The sequence below is a fragment of the Carassius carassius genome, chromosome 12 (assembly GCF_963082965.1).
Source record: "Carassius carassius chromosome 12, fCarCar2.1, whole genome shotgun sequence".
Lineage (NCBI taxonomy): Eukaryota > Metazoa > Chordata > Actinopteri > Cypriniformes > Cyprinidae > Carassius > Carassius carassius.
The window spans coordinates 8,951,180-8,974,968 of NC_081766.1; the positions used below are offsets into that span (position 1 = coordinate 8,951,180).

General features: G+C 40.2%; 2 protein-coding genes across 3 annotated transcripts in view; both read left to right on the plus strand.

Annotated features, from left to right (window-relative positions):
• The window catches only part of LOC132155392 (complement C1q-like protein 2), a 100,504-nt gene that overhangs the window by 42,891 nt on the left and 33,824 nt on the right, over positions 1–23,789 (plus strand). The gene's annotated exons all lie outside the window — the stretch shown is intronic.
• Positions 1–23,789, plus strand: part of LOC132154683 (SPRY domain-containing SOCS box protein 4-like) — a 76,626-nt gene that overhangs the window by 32,241 nt on the left and 20,596 nt on the right. The window contains exons 1-2 of one of the 2 annotated variants that reach the window (XM_059563333.1): positions 7,494–7,734; positions 17,213–18,086. In XM_059563333.1, coding sequence (XP_059419316.1) covers positions 17,381–18,086 — 706 coding nt within the window. In that variant the 5' untranslated portion in view covers positions 7,494–7,734; positions 17,213–17,380. Of the gene's footprint in view, positions 1–7,493; positions 7,735–17,212; positions 18,087–23,789 lie in introns of those variants that run through there. The other variant, XM_059563334.1, reaches the window with a different exon arrangement.

Genomic DNA, 23,789 nt, shown 5'->3' on the forward strand with positions numbered 1-23,789 from the left:
CTGATCCAACTATTCAAGTCCTTCAGGCTTATTTGAAAACTACATGGTATGTTTGTTGAAGCAGGGTTGGAACAAAACTCTGCAGGGCTCCGGCCCTCCAGGAGTTAAGTTTGACACCCCTGCTCTACACACCTTGGCAATAGAATCACCATTAGTAATTTTTTGGGGGCAATATATTGCACAACAAAAAGCTGTTATCATGACAGGCCTAGTTTTTAGTCTTTCTGCAATCTTTCTCTCACTTTAGGAGGTTGAATGCCTCTTAATTTCTCTTTCCACCGGAATTTAAAACACTTTCTCCATTTCAATCCTAAATACTACACTAACTGTAATATAAACAATAATCATATTAGAATATGTTGTATTTTAAATTATCATCCATGGATAATAATTATTGCACATATTAATAAGTACCAACAATCTCCCGAAAATATTAACTAAATAGAGCTGAACTAAAATACAGTATAACTATTTATCTGATTTAAATGTTACACTTAAGTGAAAGTGAAAGTGACAGTGAAAGTGACGTGACATTCAGCCAAGTATGGTGACCCATCCTCAGAATTTGTGCTCTGCATTTAACCCATCCGAAGTGCACACACACACAGAGCAGTGAACACACACACACTGTGAGCATACACCCGGAGCAGTGGGCAGCCATTTATGCTGCGGCGCCCGGGGAGCAGTTGGGGGTTCGATGCCTTGCTCAAGGGCACCTAAGTCGTGGTATTGAAGGTGGAGAGAGAACTGTACATGCACTCCCCCCACCCACAATTCCTGCCGGCCCGGGACTCGAACTCACAACCTTTCGATTGGGAGTCCGACTCTCTAACCATTAGGCCACGACCCCCCCCCCAGGTGTTTGGTCACATTTGACTGCAATGAGCATGTGAACATATTAATGCTCTATTACTCCCTAGAATAAAATGCTATTGTAAAGCGTAGTCAGCAGTTATCAATGCACATTATGGTTTAATAATTACTAGAAATTGCTGCATATATATTGAAACTGCTGTCTGTCCTGATTACACCCATTTTAACAGTTGTAATTTAGTCGCCCGATGTGAAGATTTAGTGGTAATGTAGAGGGTTAAATGTCTTTACTGTTACTTTTAATCAGTTGAATTTTCCTTTAATGGTAGTGTATCTCAAACTAGTGAAGATTTAGTTGTAATGTAGAGGGTTAAATGAGGGTAAAATGTCTTTACTGTTACTTTTAATCAGTTGAATTTTCCTTTAATGGTAGTGTATCTCAACTAGTAAAGATGCCAGTGAGATGTTCATTTGTCTTCATCTTGTAAATATGATCATTCCGGCATCATCTGAGGAATTAAATTGAACTTGAACATACTCATACAGGAAGGAAGCTGTACCTGAAATGGAAGATTAAAGTGTGGCTGAAATGTAAGGAACAGGGGAAGGAGATTTTGGCAAGAAGGAAGGTTGTCTTGCCAAATGTATTGTCTGTTTTATCCCCCATCCTTGTGTCTAAGCTCTGAACCCACTTCTCCACCACTTAAGGCATTGATTCTGTTCCCTTCCCAAATGTATAGCCTGACGCTGTACTCTGCAAATTCAGATGTCATATTGATGAGAAGCTTCAGAATTATCACACCCCGATCGAAGCTAAGAGACAAATGGAGCATTGTTGCTTGTTGCCAGATCTCTTAAACCATGCGTGTACGAGCAGTGTTTAAATGAACTTGTTTCTCGCTACTGGAAGGTGATGTCATGTGTTTGAGTGGTGTGGTGTCTGTGATTTGAGTGTGTCTGTTGTTTTGGTTTCTTTCTGTGACTGTGTCCTGAAAGGTTTTATTTGGAATGTCCTGTGTTTGTTGTCTGGAGTATGTGTGTTTTGAAGTCTGTTTTTAGGTACGTTTTGTATGGTGGTTTGTCTTGTTGGCAGTCTATGGTGTGTATGTTTAATCTATCTGGATTTAAAAAAAAAAAAATGTATTCACTATATAAGTATATCACTCCCTTTTTGTGGACAAATATATTTGTGCAAATCTTTATATCTGTATCTGTGGGGTTTCTGGGAAATCAGAAAATGCAACTGTACACAGACACTTGCACCACGCAACCAATTCGATATAAAAATATTTCAATGGGTGCTTTGCATTATAACATTTTTGTGAAAAGTGGTTATATAAAAGAACTAAAAATAACAATTTTAAGATTAGATATGAAATGGTGATTCATGAACAGAATCTTTGGTTCTGATTAGAATCTTTCAAGTGATTGAATCATGAATCATTTTCATTTAGTCTGCTTTGTTACAGAAATCAGAATCAGAAATCAGAAATCAGAAAGAGCTTTATTGCCAAGTATGCTTGCGCATACAAGGAATTTGTTTTAGTGACATAAGCTTCCAGTAAACAGAGACAACAACACACAGACAAAAAAAAAAAAAAAAATTGGCAAATAAATAAGTGTATAAACAATTGTGCTATAAATGATAATGGAATAGGATTGAGTGAGATGCAGGAATGTTCTAGGATGGAGGGGTAACAAATAAATATAAGGATATTGCACATTTTTGCATAAGCATACGTTTAAGTGGGAAACATTTAACTGTTCATGAGGTAGATTGCCTGGGGGAAGAAACTATTCTTGTGCCTTGCTGTTCTTGTATTTGCGGCTCTGAGGCGCCGGCCAGATGGCAAAAGTTCAAAGATGGGGTGACTTGGATGTGAGGGATCCAGAGTGATTTTCTGAGTCCTTTTCCTCACTCTGGATGTGTACAGTTCTTGGAGGGTGGGCAGGGGAGCACCAATAATCCTTTCAGCAGTCCGAACAGTTCTCTGTAGTCTTCTGATATCTGATTTTGTAGCTGAACCAAACCAGACAGTAATTGAAGTACACAGGACTGACTCAATGACGGCTGAGTAGAACTGTTTCAGCAGCTCCTGTGGCAGGTTAAACTTCCTCAGCTGGCGAAGGAAGTACAACCTTTGTTGGGCTTTTTTCACAATGGAGCCAATGTGATTGTCCCACTTCAGGTCCTGAGAGATGGTGGTTCCCAGGAATCTGAATGACTCCACTGCAGCCACAGTGCTGTTCATGATGGTGAGTGGGGAAAGTGCAGGGGGGTTTCTCCTAAAGTCCACAGTCATCTCCACTGTTTTGAGCGTGTTCAGCTCCAGGTTGTTAAGACTGCACCAGACAGCCAGCTGCTCAACCTCCTGTCTGTAAGCAGACTCGTCACCGTCCTGGATGAGGCCGATGACTGTAGTATCGTCTGCAAACTTCAGGAGCTTGACAGAGGGGTCTTTAGAGGTGCAGTCGTTGGTGTACAGGGAGAAGAGCAGAGGGGAGAGAACACATCCCTGAGGGGCACCAGTGTTGGTGGAGCAGCTGTTTGACATGAATTTCCCCAGTCTCACTAACTGTTGCCTATCTGTCAGAAAGCTGGTGATCCACTGACAGATAGAGCTAGGAACAGAGAGCTGGGTCAGTTTGGTTTGGAGGGTTGTTGGGATGATGGTGTTGAAAGCCGAACTAAAGTCCACAAACAGGATCCTCACATGAGTCCCTGTTTTGTCCAGATGTTGCAGGACAAAAAGGACAGGAAGACCCCCTTCCACAAAGAGATAATGGCCCAGCGGACTGAGAGGAGGGCTCCATCAGAGTGGTCTTTGTATAATAAAGTGGAGTGGGAGGGGGGCCAGGCACACCTCCCGGCGACACACGTGTCACAAACAAAGCCCCGCAATTGTCTGAGCTCCAGTGCTGGAGGACAGAGAGGAGAGGGGTAGAAAGGAGAGGATGAGAGGGCAGTCAAAAATGATCAGATATCAGAAGACTACAGAGAACTGTAGTCAGATCAAAAACAAAATCAGATATCAGAAGACTACAGAGAACTGTTCGGACTGCTGAAACGATTATTGGTGCTCCCCTGCCCACCCTCCAAGAACTGTACACATCCAGAGTGAGGAAAAGGACTCAGAAAATCACTCTGGATCCCTCACATCCAAGTCACCCCATCTTTGAACTTTTGCCATCTGGCCGGCGCCTCAGAGCCGCAAATACAAGAACAGCAAGGCACAAGAATAGTTTCTTCCCCCAGGCAATCTACCTCATGAACAGTTAAATGTTTCCCACTTAAACGTATGCTTATGCAAAAATGTGCAATATCCTTATATTTATTTGTTACCCCTCCATCCTAGAACATTCCTGCATCTCACTCAATCCTATTCCATTATCATTACAAATGCAAATGTGTTTATATTTATGTATGTGTGTGTGTGTGTGTGTATACACAAACACATATTATGTGTTATTATAAGTAAATATGTACACACACACACACACACCCATTGTTTATTCAAAACTGATTATAATACAATAACTAATTAGAGTATTATAAACATACATATACTGGATTTTATCATTTATCATATATCGTTTATCTTATAATACTGTACAACTTTATGTAGTGCTAGATGCTCTGACAGTACATTTTAACCTGTGTGTGTGTGTGTTCAGAGTAAAATATCTGTGTGCAGATGATTTTGTTTGTTTTTGGTGCAGTAAATGATATCAGTGTGGATCCAGCTGGTCTGTTTTTTTGTTGTTGTTTTTTGCACCGAGTGCCCGAATAGAGGGGGTGGCAGAGTTTTCCATGTGTCGCCTCACACTGATGTAAGCGGCTATTGTGTCATACACAAAGAGAAGGGCAATATAGCTGCTTCCTCCTGGATCCATCCATCTGTGTGTGTGTGCTGTACGTGTGATCTGTAATTGTAATCTGAAGCTTGCTTGCTTGTTGATAATGTCTGCTTTCTGAATATGTGTCATCATATCTGTCACCACATGACCCGCACTCTTTTTTTCATTTTTATTCTCTCATTTCTTTTCACGTATTTGCCATCTGTCCAGGGGCAGTTTTGTAACTGCCAGATGAGCATCATTTTTGACTGCCCTCTCATCCTCTCCTTTCTACCCCTCTCCTCTCTGTCCTCCAGCACTGGAGCTCAGACAATTGCGGGGCTTTGTTTGTGACACGTGTGTCGCCGGGAGGTGTGCCTGGCCCCCCTCCCACTCCACTTTATTATACAAAGACCACTCAGATGGAGCCCTCCTCTCAGTCCGCTGGGCCATTATCTCTTTGTGGAAGGGGGTCTTCCACTATTGTCTGATAGATTAACACAAGTCCCTCCCATCTCTCCTGTTCCCCCACCACATGCTGGCCCAAAAGTGTTAAAACGCCCTGAAGCAGAAAATGAGGAGGCAATTTACACAGCCGGCCACAGCAATGAGTCAACAAAGAGAGAGGAGAAAGACAATGAATGCTGGAGTTTGGTTGCAAACTGCGATTTGAAGCAACACTTCACATCACAAATAGAACCCCCATTGCACTGGAGGCTCGAGGCAAGATGCTCGATGAGTGCAGTTTTCTTTCCTGTGTATTTACTTTTGAAACAGGAAGTTTCGGCATTATATATTGATGGGATTGGCCCTTATTTGTGACTGGCCTTTAGTATAGAACTAGAAAAAGAACTGCAATTCCAATCCAAAAAGCATTGTAAATAACCTGATCACATTACAAGCAATGGATATATACACAATGTGTGTGTGTGTGTGTGTGTGTGTGTGTGTATCTCATGTGTATATAGAACAATTTTTAACAATATAAAATTTGATTTTAAAAATGCATCTAAATATAAATATTTAAGTAATTTGAGAGGGTATAGTCTGGTTGTTTCAATTCTCTGATTGGTGGAGATTTCATGGCAGAATCATGGGCAATGTAGTTTTTCTGTTGAAAATGATATAGGATATAGGCTGGTAGCCTAAAAAAAATACCCTTGATTAACAACCTTGTAGCAAACAGTATGTCTGTCTTTGAAAGTATGCAAGTTACTGTTACAAATCTGTTCCTGTGTGGATAAAATGAATGGGATTTCTACTTCCAGAACCTGACTATTGCACTTAATTGCTGGTCAGAAGTAGATGGTGTTACTGGGAAGGGATTTTTTGTTATAAAGAATATTTGATTGGTTAAAAAGAGTAATTGCAGGATGAGTCATTAACATTTTTGGTTCATTGTCCTTGTTTGTAACTTAATGCTTTTACATGTAGCTTATTTGCACAGTTTGTGCTTTAGGCATGAAGTATGTCTGGTGGAGTTGATCCTTCAAGACTGAGTGTGTTTTCATGGCAACTTGCACATCGTTCAGACTGAGCTTCCTGAGAGAGTGGGTCAGCACTTTTGAAAAGGCTGATTGAGTATTCAGCAAGAGGGTGAGAGGGGGTAGTGTAAGAGCAACTCCCTCTCTCTTTACTGCTGCAGACCTTTCATTTTGTGTGTGGCCTTGGCGGAAATGGTCAGGAAACTCACATCACCCTGAAAGAGTAAATTCAGGGTGTCTCAGAATGATATGAGTGTGTTTCGGGTTTGACAGGGCTTGCTGGACCGAGGGGAAATGGTGTTTATTCAAGATCTGGAGCTTGACTCAGAAGTGTGCCTGTGAAATGTTTGACCTAAAGATGTGGGGTTAGTGTATGTAGAGATCAAGTCCAGTTAGTAAAATGTTGTCTAGAAGAGTTATCCAGACCAGCATAGGCTTGTTTTTTTTCTTTTCTTTTTTTTTTTCTCAGCAGTGCACATCAGTTGACTGGTTTATTTATTCCATTATAGTGAGAATATATGTTGTTTGAATGTGTGCATTTTATAAAAAAAAAAAACATTTGATATGTACCATACTATGCAATATAAATAAAATATTGTGCATGTGATTAAAGGAAAGTTATTGTTGATTCTCACAGAGTTAATTTGATTGAATTAAAGTTTTTTTATGCTGTGTTGGATGTAAGTTTTACCTAGTAAACTAGCAAAATGGCACAGTCACAGATATTCCCATGCGAACAGGATTATCTCACCTTGAGTTATAAAAACATATTTTAAATCATTTGTGCCATAATTTGTACAGTGGTTCTTTGTTTTTGTTTTGTTAACTTTAAACAGGATTAAAATCACCAGGGAAATCTGTAAAACACAAACTCTCCTATCTGGATAGAGCCATTTTTTTCTAAGCAGTGTTAAAATTGAATATTTTATATTGGGCTTAAGCATAATAATGCTACATCCTTATAACATTTTGCCACTCAAGCTGGAGTCAGATTATCTTTCAAAACCGATATCCGAGTGTCAGAAGTAACATGCTGGAGACTCAAAGCATGTGTGTTTATGAGTAGCTCTCAGCTGATTGGCTGAGCTGAAAGTGTGAAAGACCGTGGGGAGGAGGATGCATGATTCGGGGGTGGGGTAAAGGGCGTGTCCTCCCCTCTCTCTGTTTGCCTGGTGTCCCTACTTGATGAGATCAGCGGATCGCCTTTCATCATGAGGCAGCTCTCACGCTGCTGCTCGCACTGCCGTCTGTCCTCTTTCTCTCTCTCCTTCCCTTTCTCTCTCTTTCGGGCCACTGAGCTAGGGTTTGGAGCCGGAGCTGGAGCCGCGACACAGGACGGAGTAAGGAGTGCGGAGTGGGACGGAGGCTGTCACGGCTGGGATTAACCTCAGGGAGGGGGTGGGGGGGTTACGTCTCTGGGGAGAAGCTTCTTTTCTCCTTCCTCAGCAGGGAGACCAAGCAAAGAGAAAAAAAAAACTAGTGTGCACTCCTCCTCACAAAGAGAGGAGCTCCTTTCGTCCTTTATTCCAGGGGGTTTCCTTGTTTTTTCCCTGAAGGGGTGAAGACAGGGGAGTTCTGCCGGGGAGACCATCACAACCGGGTCGGTGTTTGTGTTTGTGTGTGTTTGAGTGCAATGAAGAACTTGATGAGAAACTATCCTGTGATCTTTCATTCCTTCCCTGATTGCTTTGGGCTGTTTGGGTTACCTCTGTGCACTTTCTTTCTAGCTCCCGCTTTCTGGCATTTCCCCGTTGTCTTTTATTCCCCTAATAGAGGTTTGATCCTTCAATTGAGGTTTGATCCACCCTGGCAAGGATACTCAGTAAGGATACAGCCTTTTCTTTGTGTTGGATGTTACGACTGGCCGTGATGTTTATGAACCTGGGATTTCCACACATTTGATGCTTTCTGAGCTCTAGGGAGCCCTGAATGCAGCATTGGGGTCATAGGAACGGTGCCCGGGGTTCCTGCTCTTGAGGATAGATTGCTTGTGCAGGTTGGAAAGAGAAGTATTTTCACTTTAAGCCATGGTTCATGTTTTTTCAGCTGCTGTGCACAATCAGATAAGGTGATTAGAGGATGGCTGGATCTTCTCCCTGCGTTGCGCATCACAGCTATCGTTTAAATTTCTCTTTCTTCTGGTTTGGTGTTCAGAGGAAGCGTTCCCACAGCGCTGGCTGACTTTTAGCCCGCGGAGCAGATTTGAATGCTTTTCATTGTGTTCGTTGTTTGTGTGCATGCACAGCTTATGGATTTGCCTGTGTCTGTTTGCGCGCGTGTGGCTGTGTGTTTCCAGCGGTGGAATGTTTATGGAACAGACTGTGTGTGTGTTTATGTGCTGAGGGCAGTGGGGCATCTCTTACAAAAATGTATTATAGTGGTACAGTGGTGATATCAGATGGTAATACCATTGTATTTTTTTACATTCCCATTTTTACATTACTTGTAAAACAACAGTCATCATGATACTAAAAAGCCATGGCAAAACTGTGGTGCTTTGATTGTACTGAAAGATCTTACCTTGGTGTTATCATGATGCGTATCATAGACATGATGGTAATGCTACTTTTGATATTTCGCTTATACTTGAAAGACCATGAAGTACCATGTAAATACCATGGTACATGGATGCCATCACTGAACTGTGGAACCAATTACTTTTTTAAGGGATACAAGTAGAGTATACAAGTATATTGTTATGGTCCACCCCCCCCCCCCCCCCCAAAAAAAAACATGGTATTGCCATGGTTTAATGCATTGAAATGCAATGGGAATACCTTTCTTTCAGTGTTATTTCAGTATTATTTATATACTATTATAAAACATTACTATATATTTATATACACTGGAACCTTGTCCAATACCATGCCACTTTGATGTATTCTATGGTGCAGAAAGATTACCATATTCACATTCAGTGAAATTTCTATTTTATTACCACAGTACATGTTCTAAAATACTGCGGTATTACCTCACTACTTGTATACCAAAGTACTAAATGTTTAACATAGTAATTTTCTATGGTGCATGTCCAAAAACCTTGATGATTTCACGTGATCTCTGCATGTGTGTCTGTATGTATTTGTGCGTGTGTTTCGAGCAGTGTGGGACGGAGGCACAAGGTGTGTGTGTGTGTGTGTGGGACGAGGAGGGCAGTGGGACTGCTTTAATCACTGAGTGTGTTGTCTGAGAGCAGTGGGCTGGAAAGAGCTGACTGGAGCTGCTCTGTGGAGAGAGGCTCTTCTGGGAGAGCTTAGAGCTCAGCTGTTAGCCGTGTGAAGAGCAACACAACCATTTGCCTTTCAACCAGTCAGTGTCCCTTCTTTGGAGAGGACCATTGGATTAGTGCCAGAAGCGTGTGTGTGTGTGTGTGTGTGTGTGTGTGTGTGTCTGAGCAGCTTAAGGGTTTGAAAGAACAGGAGGTGGGCTTGCACATCTGCCTCAAGGCTCTGTGTGTGTGTGTTAGTGTGAGTGTGATTACCGGTGTTGGGTTGGGGGTGGACATTTTTGTCACAGTGATAAATGGCTTTTGGGTTGTCAGAAAGCCTGGACTTCGATGGATGTGTTTTATATTTACACTCTTCCTCGACATAGCTGCATCTGATATTCTCGCTGAAGACCTTTGAGCTTCTAGGCACAGGGAAATTGAATGGGAAATTATATGGTGAGATATTTGGAACAGATTAACATGAAGTACAGAAAAAAAGACACATTTAATGAAAATCTGATTTAGCCTTTGCACAAAGGTTTGGGATGTTCTGTTGGCTTTCTGGTGACATAGATGCTTGAAGTCGACATAGTTTTATTAAATTGAGTTTAATTGTGGTATTTATTGTATGGTTATATTGTGTTTGTTTATAATATGGACTTGTTTTGCTAGTCAAAAAGAAATATAATTGAATCTTGTATGGGAAATATTTGTCACATTACACTACTGTTCAAAAATTCAAAGGATTGCAGCACAACTGTTTTCAGCATTGATTATTATAAGAAAAGTTACTTGAGCACCAAATCAGCATATTAGAATAATTTATGGAGGACCATGTGACACAGAAGACTGGAATAATGTGTAAAAATTCAGCCAGCTTTGCCATCGAAAGGAAAATAGTATGTACATGGATAATTAAACTTAAAAACTTAGTAAACTTGACCTCAAATGTTTCAACGGTATTGGAGGTTTGGATGTTTAACAGCTGGTGACAAATAGACGCTCACAGTCTGCTGTAGTTTATTCAATACAGTTTTGTGTTAATTTATAATACAAGCTTGTTTAGCTTGACAGAAATTGAATAGTCATTCATAGAATTATAATATAGGTTTGGATGTTTCATAGCCTTTCTGGTAAAAAAAAGTTTTGAGACTTCTTTTGTTCTGAAAAAGTATGAATGAGATATTTTTGTCTCTCACACCATGTCCTAGCCAGGCTCAGTGACATCAAGCTGAAAATAATTAAAGCATCTCGTACGTTCTAATCTGACTTTTTGACCTTACCAGCAACAATTGCAACAGAAGACATAGCATTTTGTCAGGGTTTCTATTCCTATATTTGTGAAAACCCCATTCATCCAAAATCCTGCCCCACTTATGATCTGATTGGCTGTGATTGTCACATCATGCCTTTCAGTAAATGTAAAGGTTGTTTACACATTCATTGTCTTGGGCTGTTATTCTGACTTCACGAAAATTGTGCGATTTCAGTCCGACTAAAGCATTTGTATGACATTTTAAAAGAATGAATTGCTTTAGGCTAACTGAAAATCGTCTTTTTAAAGTGCGCTTAAATGCATTTAGCGTTGACAGAGAAATTGCTTAGGAAATCTGGTTAGGAAATATTCTCACATTTGATGTTACTCTTGTGACCAGTATTGTGATGTTCATATGCAGTCATTTCCTTTCTGTTCTCGTTTGAGAATATGTATGCTCTGTATGACTGGTATTTTAGGATGCATATGAGGCATGGGTTAAATTAAAATTAGTGTCATGCGAGGTTTTGGTGCTATGAGTAGCCACATTCGTTGTAAACAATATCTGAATTCTAATTGAAAGCAGCGATGTCGTAAGGTTCACATTTAGCCACTTTGATGTGACAGCCTCCAAGGGCGATCGCTAGATTCATCTGCTTGTGTGTCACTTCAGAACACATCTTGCCCATCAGAACATGTCATATTGGGAACTTTCTCTCTCACACATGCACTTATACACACAGAGTACACAATCATCTCATAATTTTATTACTAATCCCGGCCGTTGGCTTATACTTGATTCCAGAATGTTCTGAACAGAAAAACAGCACAGCCTGCTTCAACAGATGCCTGTTGTGAGAGAATTTCTCTCATGCCACGTGTGTGTGTGTTTGTGCCGGCAGTGTGTCTCTATGGGGTAGGTTTGTTTAATTAGGACTGTGTAGGTGGACAGAGGCATGGGGGAACATGTGACCATATGACTGTCAGTCCTGTGCCCTCTGAACCACCTAGATGATAGAGCACTGGACATGAGTTTTGCTGATCTGCCATTTGTGTAAGTGACAATGAGAGAGGGACAGGGAGATTGGTAAGGGTGGGGGTGGGGAGCAAAACAAGACAGAGGGAAAAGATGAACAAAAATGCAATGTTAACGCTGCTGGGAAAACCAGGTCATACTCGTAGATGGTGTGTTGGGTTTTTGCTAGTTTAGGAATTGAGTAAGAATGAAAATTGCTCAATGAATTTCAAAGAATTGTATAGTATGAGGCTTTCAAGCTTCAAATAGGTTGCGAAAGCATTATAAAAATAAACCATACAATCCACGCTCTAAACTACCATACAAAATGTCTTTACTGTCACTTTTAATTATTCAATGGATCCTTGCCGAATAAAAATATTAATTTCTTTATAAAAAATCTATTGCCCCTGAACATTTGAATGGTAGTGTATAAAAATATTCTAAAGCCATACAATCATTTTGTGTAATAGCAACAAAGTTCAGGTAGTTATTCACTGAAAATTCCCTGAAAAATTCCCCCCCATGAGCTGTAAACTACTGCAACCAGATCGTCCAGTAAGTAAGGATTCAGTCAGTCTACATTCCCTTCTTCTGGGAATGAAGGTTACATTATGTAACCAAAGCCCCTTTCACACTGTGATTCCGGAAAACACATGGGTAATGTGTCCCGGGAATTGTTCCCGGGTCGCTAGATTTTCCACTTTCACACTGCCAGTGATTACCTAGAATATGTGTGTGCGTTCACACACAACCCGTAAAGGTCCCGTAAAGACACGTGACATCAGGGTGTGATGTGTAATGTACGCGTCGAAAACGCTAGGCATGTTAACTTTCACTTAAGCTAGCTAACGATCTCAGCTTCAGCGCGGAAAGTGAGGAACTAACTGATCTCTGCTTCATAACAGTTTGCACATATTGCACTTTCACACAGAAGGCAACCCGACAATGTTCCAGCAATTTTCCGTGTCCAACGTGCAGTGTGAAAGGGGCTCAAGATGTTCCCTTTCAATCAGTCATGTTCGGTGTTACGCAGGGGCGCTGCACAAGATCCCGGGCACCCCCCTTGAAAATATATATTCCAGACTTTTCAAGGGCCCTCTCTTCCTTTGGGGCCCTGGTAATCAGTATTGGTTTTACCCCCAGTCCGACGCCCCTGGTGTTACGTCAGATCTAACTGACGAATTGGGATCTCCTTCCAGTGGCCTGTATAAGCTGGAAAATCCTCCCATGCCCACTGGGGCGAAAAACGTGACCACTTAGATATAAGAGTGTCTATCACCATTGTGAATGGCACAACAAGCATGATTGACACCAAGCTGGTCCTGCTGTTTACTGGCTACCTGTGGTGAGTACACGGGAGGGCACCAGCTCATGAATGACACTATCCACAGAGGAAAGAGAGTTGTTTCCGATTAAATAATAGAGAGAGAGGAAGCAAAGATAAACAACAGATGGTGAATGTGTGTTCCTACCCATCAAAGCCACTGGTGGCTAGAGGTGTGAGTGTCCATCATGTCTCTGGTGACCAGGGTAACGCAGGTAATTGTCCAGACCCCAGGCGCTCGCTTTTTCACAGACCCCTCACCATCCAGAAGGGAAACACAAGCTCCTGTGTGCCACAGCTTGCGAGAAAAAGTGTGCTGAGGGTCTGATGGGTGCTGAAGCATAAACAAATTCACATGTAGATGTACACAATAATGGCCAGTAGACTAAACAGTGTGTGAACACAGACACACGTCACATAAGGGGCCTCCACAGATTTAGATGTGTTTTATTTAAAGATATAGTCCTCTATTACAAATTACATTTTTACAGTTACGTTTTTACATTTTTTTTACTCCCCCTCATGCCATTCCAAACCTGTATAACCTTCTGGCCAGTCAGGTTGCATAGACAGACCTAACTGTTGTATAAAACAGGATTTATGCCTTTTAATCGGGCAGCCTGGGGTCTGTGATATTATCATTCCTCTTGTCATGCAGAACAGCTACAAACTCTTGAGTCCTGGGGTGCTCACCAAACATGCAATGCAGCGGTGGAAGATTCAATTACGCAGGCCTGTAAACAAAAAAACGCTATCTTTATGATGGGGCAAGCAAAACAAATGGGGCCTTGAGTGTGGAATGGCAAATTGAGGAAGATGTTCATTACCCAAAATTGTTGCAGATTGAAGATTGTATAAAAAAAACTACAACAACAAAATGTGTCCGTTTCGTCTTTCATTCTTCATCTGCATTATTTCAATAAGCACAGAAAAAAGACCCATTTGGCCTGATTGAAGCCATTGGGGTAGAAGAGCCACAGGGCACAATTACACCAGGGTTGTTTTGACTTCTGCTTCATTTTTCTTTGATTTATAGCCATAGCAGCCCCATCCCTTTAATACGCTCACCAACGGAGTGCTTTTGTTTTTCTAATAGATAAGTCAGCACAAATGGGCATTTTCCCATGCGGAGACGGACGGCCCTGGTAGACTGCTTTTATATGTAGTCTTTTCTCGCATGGCTAAGCAGATGGAGACAGCACATCAGCGGTCCATTAGAATAAGGTTGTTATAGTTACATTAGTCGTGTCTCATATGGTTTGGGATCGTTACCCCTGTGTAACTGATGTAGTGAACTTTTTTTTTTTTCACTTCCCAGCTTGACATTGGCATTTTATATCAGCAGTGTAATGGCAAAAGGCACGATACAGTCATGCCATGTGGTCACCGTCTCACAGCTTGATTTAGTCACTCTGCTGTGACGCAGTGAAACACACACGCTACCTATCTATCTGTCGGTCTGTCTGTCTATTTGCAGCAGCTGATCTATCATTCTGTCTATAGTTCTATCTGTTCTCTGTTCTATCTATTGGTCTCTGTCTGTGTCTATCTCTGTCTATCTATCGGTCTTATGTTTATCATTGTTTCAGTTTTGTATCCTCTATCTGTCTGTCCGCCAGTCTATCCATCTGTGTCTATCTGTCCCTCTGTTCATTCATTCATCTTTGTTGTAAGCGGTCAACACAGGTGAAGTTAAAATTTAAGCTATTTTAGGTGATAGTTGATACAGGAGATATAATACTCTGTTTTATGTAAACCTAAATATAGAAATATGTGGGAAACAGTGGGCATTAGGAGAAGATTTTTTAATCATCCTAATGCAGTTTCAGTTTGATCAATTTTATGTGTATGTATCAGTTTTCCGGTGCTTAATGGAATGAATTGATTCACAAAAAGCTTTTTGTTACATCATCAGTGTATTAATTTTTTTCAGACCTTGTTTTACAATTCTAATTACTAATGTTAGAACAGTGTTTGAAAGTCTGTCTACAACTCCCAGACTAATGGCGTAATTATGTTTGCATCAGTGTTTATTACCGCTATTAGAGACTACAGTGGTCTGAGTGAGGGAACGTTAGTTAAACTGACGTGTGCGCTCTGAACCAAACACAACCTGAATGAAACACATTACTGTGCTTCTGCACAGCAGTAAGACTGTGAAACCCTTTGTGCCCTTCCGCAGGAGCCTCTCCAGCTCTGAAATACGATACGGAAAACCTAACACCCCGACTCCTAGCACACGTTATGATAGCTGTGAGTGGCATGTTAGGGCAGCAACCTCTCTCTTTCTCATTCATTCTCTCTCTCTCACACATACACATTCTATCCTACTTCTTTCATGACCTCATTTATTTTTCCTTTGATATTGGTAACACTTACTCAGGATTCCAGGCTCTGACTGTCTGCCCGTCTGGCTAACCTCCTTCCTGTCGTCTGAATTCAGCTCTCTCTTTTCTCGTCTCTCTTTCTTGGTGACCTTAATGTGTTGAGACTGTCTGATGTGTGTTTGTGTACATGTACAGTAAATGTGACCTTTTTCCTTTGTGTTGGTGACCAATGTGCATGATGACTGTTCGTCTGACAGAGTGTGAATTTGTTGTCCGGCACTGCTGTGGAGAAACTAAAGGAAATGACACTTCTAACTCGCCCACATACTTTAGTAGCGTAGCTTTGCTATTTTTAATATATTATAGCTTGTCCAGTAATGAGATGTAGTCTGACAAGTAGTAGTCTATCATGCAAACAGCTAATGATCAAACACACTCTTCTGTCACTTATTAGATTTATTTAATGATTCATATTAATAAAGTGGATAAACTATTCACTGGTTTATTTTAATTTCATTCTGTTAAATTCCTGAAATTCTCTGTGATGCATTTTGTCATTTTTATAGTGAAATGTTGATATTTTATGTGAACCGATAAATACAGCTGTTTATCACTATATTTTGTTTTGTTTAAATTTAACTTGACATCTTTTTTTTTTAAACTGCACTCATGGCAATGAAGAAAAAGTTAGGTGCTTTAAAATGGTTAGATACTTCACAAATAGCACAGATGCAGCGGACACAAAAACACAATTTTATGTAAACATCCCCTAAAGTGTTTTTTGTAGAGCTCATTCGTGGGATGAGACTTTCTCATTCCAGAAAAAGACCATGTATCACTTACTGTAGCAGGACGTTCCTGCTAGCATTTCATATATCAGTATCGCATCTCTGGCACACTCTAAAATGGGCTTTTAATGTGTAGGTATTTTTGTGACATTGAGGTTGATGCGAACTGAATCTCTCTTCTTTGTTCTCTCTTTTTCCTTCCTCTCACACTTTCTCACAGGAACCTAGAAATAAATAATGCTGTATTTAGGCTTCCATTTTTTTTCTATTGCTGATAATCTTACTCTGGGTTATTGATGTAGTATTAAGGCACAAATTATGCATGTAACTTATCCTGTGCCATTTGTGTTACAGACACCAATGATGCCTGAAAATTTGCATTTCAATTATCTGAGACTGATAATTACTTTTTTAGGCAATCAGACGAACAATCTAAATAATCTTACATCTTACTTAGATGAGAATATCATGGGAATTTTTGACTCTTTTGACTTGATCCTGATTGCCATCATGCAGAACACCCTGGCAAACACCATGCAACACCTTAGAAACCACACAGAAGACCCTAGCAACTGTCACCCACACCTTAACATTGTGGCAAAACGTTTTGCATAAACAAGCATGGCTCAGTTTTCTTCGTTTTTTTTCCATTTATTTAATTACTTATGGCAATAAATGGTTTTATTGCCTTATTCAAATGTCATAGGTTAAAAGTGTTTGTTTGAAGTGGCTATAGCTCTTTTGAATGAATACCGTTTATATAAGATTTTTTTTTAATGCATATGTGTGGGTCTGTATTGCTCTGTTTTGATATAAGCAGGGCTGTTTTTGAGCTAGAGGTGATGTGTCTTGTCATGTGTGAATATATGCGTGTTCAGTGTTTCTGTATGTCATACAGACGGTGTCTCGTTCTCACCTGCAGCATTCATTATTGCATCCTTTCCCATGGCAGATTCTCACATGCTGTCATATTGTGGTTGGCAATGATCCTCTCTTTCTGCTCATCTTCTTTTCTTCTTGTTTATGTTCTTCCTTTATTTCTGTTATCCTTTTTATCCTTAATACCATTGAGATTCACACTTAGTAATTCTAGAGGCACTCTATGATCTGTCTAAATATTGCTGTTCTAATGACGTATTTTGATGTGTTTTTTCCTAGGGTTTCAGTAAGGCTGGCACTTTCGCCACTGCAAGAAGCTGATGTTAGTTTGGAGGCCTCAGGCTGTCGTTTCGGTGCTTTGATGAGGTAACAGTGAACCCCGGTTGCCCAGCCCCTCTATTGCACCACCCCTTTCCTCCTCTCTACCCCTGTCCAACCAGCCAAGCCATGGGCCAGAAGATCTCAGGGAGCATCAAGTCTGTGGACGTACGTGGGGAGCCATCCTACAGGCCCCTGAGGAGGGAACTTAGAGGTCCAGATTTCTTCAAGCCAGCCCGGCTGGACTTACTCCTGGACATGCCCCCTGCTCCATATGAGCAGCAGCTTCGACATGCCTGGAACCCGGACGACCGCTCGCTTAATATCTTCATCAAGGATGACGACAAACTCACCTTCCATCGGCATCCTGTTGCCCAGAGTACTGATGGCATTCGTGGACGGGTGGGATACACACGAGGACTCCATGTTTGGAGGATCAATTGGCCTGTTAGGCAACGGGGCACACATGCGGTTGTGGGTGTGGCCACACCAGATGCCCCTTTGCACTCAGTGGGTTACACTTCTTTAGTTGGAAGTGATAGTGAGTCCTGGGGCTGGGACCTGGGACGTAACAAGCTCTACCATAACAGTAAGAACCGACCAGCCTCTTCTGCACCCACATACCCAAGCTTTCTGGAGCCAGAGGAGGCATTTGTGCTGCCAGATGCCTTGATAGTAGTGCTGGACATGGATGAGGGCACGTTGAGCTTCATGGTGGACGGACAGTACCTTGGAGTAGCCTTCAGAGGTCTTAAGGGCAAAAAGCTGTACCCCATTGTCAGTGCAGTGTGGGGCCACTGTGAAATCACCATGCGCTACATCAATGGCCTAGATCGTAAGTATACACTTTCTCTAGATTTATACGTAAATGATCCTTGATACTTAAAGATCGTGCTAGAAATAGAGTTTGGAGAATTTTTAAAACTCGCTTGATTTGGGTTGTGTGGTGTAGTTGTAACGGCTCAGAAACCTTAAGTTTGATTGTTCAATTCAATCATCATTTTACCCACGAGCAAGGCATTAATCCTAAATTGCTCCAGGGGGATAAGCTCATGGTGTCGTTTTACTTAAAAATTGCATTACATTTACCTTGCTAGAAAAATATCTTTAAACAATCTAAGCTTGTTTGGTCTCCAAGCCTGGTCATGCTGATTTTCAAACTCTGCAGGACTGTGGCTCTCCAGGAGAGATATTGGCCTTCCGCTCTAGACTAAGGGATGTCCAGTCTTGTTCCTGGAACATTAATGTCCCTGCAGTTTAGCTCCAAACTGGCCAACACACTTTCTTGGAAGTTTGTAGTGATCCTGAAGACCTTGATTAGCTGCTTCAGGTGTGTTTAATTAGGATTTGAGCTAAACTCTGCAGTACAGTGATTCTTCAGGAGCCTTGATTAGATGCCTCTGGTGTAGCCAATCTCCCAGTCTGGCCAAGCTGGTGTTTAGCTGGGTGGACTGCTGGTCTTCCATCCCGACCAGCTAGAAAGTGCCAAAAACCCTTTAAAAATCAGCCAACAGACCAACTTGACCAGGCTAGAAGACCAGCAAACCAAGAGTACTCTTTAGGCAGATGACTTCTTTTGCCCTGGCAATCAAAAACCTGACCTTATTATGCCACGCTACAACAACACTGTGTTCTGTGGAAACATTGCTTGAGATGAAGCCATGAATTGTTGGTGTTTCAACATACAGGTGTAGTTAGCCAGCAAGAGACCCTGACTATTGCATCTTGTCTTCCATCTTGTTAGTTCAAGATTCAAGACCACAATGTAAAGAGATTAATTCTGGTTCTTCTCTTACGATGTCCCTCAGGTGGTGCATTTTTGGCTGCATATTTTATGCGTTAGCATGTGTGTTTTGTGCAAGTGATTATGCATTTGTTTCAAGCACTCAGAGCCATCACGTCATTCACAAGGCTAGACGCTGAGACTTGAAACACTCCTTCATCCATCATCAGCATGTTTTGGAAACACTTTTTTCTAATCCGCTCCTGTCAGGCAGACACTGTGTGTGTGTATAAGCCAGAGGCTTTGTGTGAAACAGCATTTTAAAGCCAGAGGCATGTAACCATTTGAGCTTTATTTAATAGCACAACCTCAACAGAACAGAGATTCAGAGAGTCATTTGGTAGATTTAGCTGTTTCTATATGAAAGAAACTCCATCTACAAACATCTATACCTGTGGATGATTGTTTCATTTTTTAGCTTACTCTGCTTCATGTCATTCCAAACCTGTAGGACAACACAAAAGATATTTTGAAGAAATTTCTTGCCCAGATGAAATTGGACCCTATTGACTTTCTGTATGTACAAAAACACTGAGACATTTTTATAAATAGCATTTTTTTTTTGTTTCATGAAGAAATTAAGTAATGTATGATGGGAAGGACCTGAGAATGAGCAAATTATGATAAAAATGTGAATGTTTTACCATAATAAAAGCACATTATTGCACAGATTTGAGTAACTAGCTTTTTTTAAAGCAGCAACAGCTGTATGATAAAAGTCACCATTGTTTAATAAATAATCAAACGTATTGAAAATACTCATCACAAAGTTCCCAGTTATTATTTGGGAACTGACTTTTTTAATCACTGAAACAACTCAATCCCTGTATAGACATTTCACTGTGTTGATTAAACTGTCTGTGTTGAAAGAATAAAAGTATGATATTCCTTTATAAAACTTGTAATTATACATGACTTCAGAATATTAATTTCATAAGCAACCCAGTAAGCCCATAAGCAGAATCCTATCAGTGTCATTTCAGTTTTGGTCTCGGTGTCGCTCTACGGAGTCTTCTCCTCCCTGGTGTGTTTCCGTATCAGGGGACAGATAGCAGAGTAGGACACTCATAAAGCCCCCTCATCTGAAGGTAAAAGAGCCATTTTTCTCCCTTTCAGATGGAAAGAGCAACTCAGTAAGTGGTCCTAAGACCATTTGAAATCTTTTCAAAGCTTCTAGTAAGCATGTCTTTATTTGCTGGAAAATTGTATGAAATGAGCAAAGCAATGTGTAATGCTTGCGAGAGAGAATTCTGTGAATCTCAAGAGGTGTTTGGAAAAGCCATCTTTGGACTGGATCGCTCATTTGGAAGCTCATGGTTTCCAAAGTTGTGTTAAGATTTGCTCTGAGGATTGTGGGTTTATATACACGTTTTAGGTGTTTTGCATGTTTTAAGTCATGTGCAGGAGGCTATTAAGCACCTTTCCTTGTAGAATGCAAGAGACTGAGAGTGATGGTGAGAGAGAGAAACATGAGTAATGAATGCAGTAAGAAAGGTGAGGTTGGAAAAATGTAAGCTGTGACATTTTTAGATATGTGCAGCACAGTCTAAACCTCAGTCTTAATTTTAATATATATGCAAGCATGCTCCCATCACTGTCTTATTACACAACTGCACAGTCTATAGCAAACTAATTTAATTACAAACACTCTGAGCTGTCTGACTGAATCAGACTCCTCTGTGTCTTAGGAATAGATACTTATGAGTTTAAAGTGTCTAGGGTAAGTGACTGTGAGATAGAAAGAGATGATGTAAACACAAGATAAATGGAGAGACTGTGTCAATACCCAGTGAGCTGCCTCCTTAGATATAATTTTAGAACATAAAATATATATATATATATATATATATATATATATATATATATATATATATATATATATATATATATATATATATATATATATATATATATATATATATATATATATATATATATATATATATATTCTAAATCTTTTAAGCTGCCCACTTGGACAGCATGTTTGAGGTTGACATTTATGAATTTAGCAGAAGTGTTTCAATTTACAGAGACATGGTTTCTCAAAAGAATGTAAGCTGCCTACCAAGCAGTTTCTGAGCAGATTAAGTACAGTGTCTCATAACCTAGTGAGCTGCATTCCAGGTTTAAAAAAAAAAAAATGTATTTATTTTTCTGGTAAATATGCCACACCTGAGTAAATAATGAACATAACCAAAATTAAACATTTAAGTTTGAAACAATCTTACATTTTTATAGCATTCATTATAAACTGAATTTATTATTATCAACAAACCTAAACAAAATTAAACTGAAACCTCACTCCACTACGTCTGTCAATGGGCACAAATCCAAATGTGTGCTTTTTTGCTTTTGCATTCTTGACATTAACTATATAATATTAGTCTCCTTGAAAGTTAATATACATAAGGAATACATTTCAGATGATAAAAAAGTGACTTATATTCCAGAAGATACAGTACTTGGACCATTCTGTTCCTTAACAATGGTGTTTCAAGACCTGTTTGACTGTCACAAATCCTCCTGAATTGCCTACTTAAACATCTAACAATATTTAGTAGGCAGCTCACTAGGTTTCGAAACACCACATTTGTAACTCCCATAAGAGTGAGAATAGCCTATATGTGACCCTGGACCACAAAACCAGTCTTACGTTGCTGGGCTATATTTTTAGCAATAGCCAGAAAAAAAAATCATTTTATGGGTCAAAATTATCTTTTTCTTTAATGCCAAAAATCATTAGGATATTAAGAAAAGATCATGTTCAATGCAGATATTTTGTAAATATCTTACCATAAATATCAAAACTTAATTTTTGATTAATAATGTGCATTGCTAAGAACTTCATTTAGACAACTTTAAAGTTGATTTTCTCAGTAATTTGATATTTTTGCACCCTCAGATTCCAGATTTTCAAATTGTTGTATCTTGGCCAAATATTGTCCTCTCATAACAAACCATACATCAATGGAAAGGTCATTTATTCAGACTTATTTTTACTCATTTAAAAAAAAAAATATATATATTTATGACTGGTTGTGTGGTCCAGGGTCACGTATGTGAGTGAGAGGAACTAGGAGGATACTTGAGTATCTGTAAGGGAAGCCTGAAAACAGGAACTCAGACGAGGGTAAGTAAGGGAAAGAGATGTTATTTGTGTGAGCATACAAACTGTGAGCAGACAGACTGTGTGTGTGTGTGTGTGTGTGTGTGAGAGAGAGAGAGAGAGAGAGAGAGAGACACTGTGAAAAGTAAGATGCTTCTCTGCCTTGGTGGAGCCCACATCTGTCAGTTCTGCTGTGTACCACGTGTGTGTGAGTGACAGCAGCCCGAGAAGTTATCCGCACGGCAATGAAATAGTGTTTATCACCGCCGCTAAGATTAATCACACTGCAAATGAAAAGCAGCAGTCAGACTCTGAACAAGCCTCATCACTGCACACACTGGATACACATGCTTGGAATGGGTCAGGATGGGCGACTAGTCCACCTACAGTATATGACTAGATCATTAGCTTATGTAGAATTCTTTTCCCTACATTTCTGATTTAGCATTAACATGTTAATGGTGGTGATTAACTGTAAGACACTTTTCTGTTGAGATCTTCAGTCTTGAGGCCTGTATAGTTGACTGCACATTGTTGCTTGCAGTCTGCACTATATTTTGTTGATTTAAACATGTAGATTGACTTAATTTACCAATGTTTCGTGTCTTCTTGTTGTTGACCGTATGTTTGTGTGTCTGAATTTCTGAATTATATTGAAAATGTTCTATAGGAATTGAAGTAGCGAACAGAACTAAAACTGTAAATCGAATTTAAATATAAGTAGAATTAATCCAGTATCTTTGTTATCAGTAAGGAGGAAGATAAACAGACTGAGCTGTTTGACTGTATATAAACTTGGACTAATTGCCAGCGTCCAACCAATAAATGAGCGGGAAATTGACATGTGCCGCCCCATTGTGAATGTGTAACACAGAGTAGATATAATTGAGAGATGGCGGAGAGCTGTCTGTGCTGTCTCTCTCTGACTCTCTCTCATTTGCTCTCTGTCTGGCAGAAGGCTGCTGTCACTGTGCCCTGAATTGTCATGGATTAAAACACCAATTAGCTCCGGCTATGATTCATCACACAATAGTGTCTGATCCACATTCCCACTCCAGTAGAATGGTCTCTTATTGATCTCAGCATCTGAGAGAGAGAAAGAGAGACGGAGAGGACGTGACGAATGTAGAGCAAGCGCTACATAGATAATTACCATCAGTCTGAGATCGGAAAGATCAAAGAAAGACACAAAGGCCGATAGTTGTGATGTACGCAGTGTCCCGTTGTCCCCTTGAATCTGCTTGACCATGTATTAAGACGCAGCAATGTGCTGGGAGTGCTGGGACGTGTCTTTTGAATATGTGCAATGCTAAATGTTTTGATAGCTGAATAATTGGTGGGATTGTTTGAAACTATGAGCTGATTAAATGGTCTAAAGGAAGCCTTGAATGATTAGGATGGTAAAGAATCATGCGTGATCAGTCCCCGTTTGTTACTTTTATTATTTATGCATGTGTGTGTGTATACATGTCCGATAGTGTGTCTGAGGGATGCATAATTTGTTTTATCACAAGTTATGATTTTTTCAAATCACGTTTGTCAAAATGTTCTTTTTGCCTCTCAATCATTTATTTATAATGTAGACCTAACCATATATATATATATACACACACACACACAAATTATGTATAAAAATGTATTTTCCATAA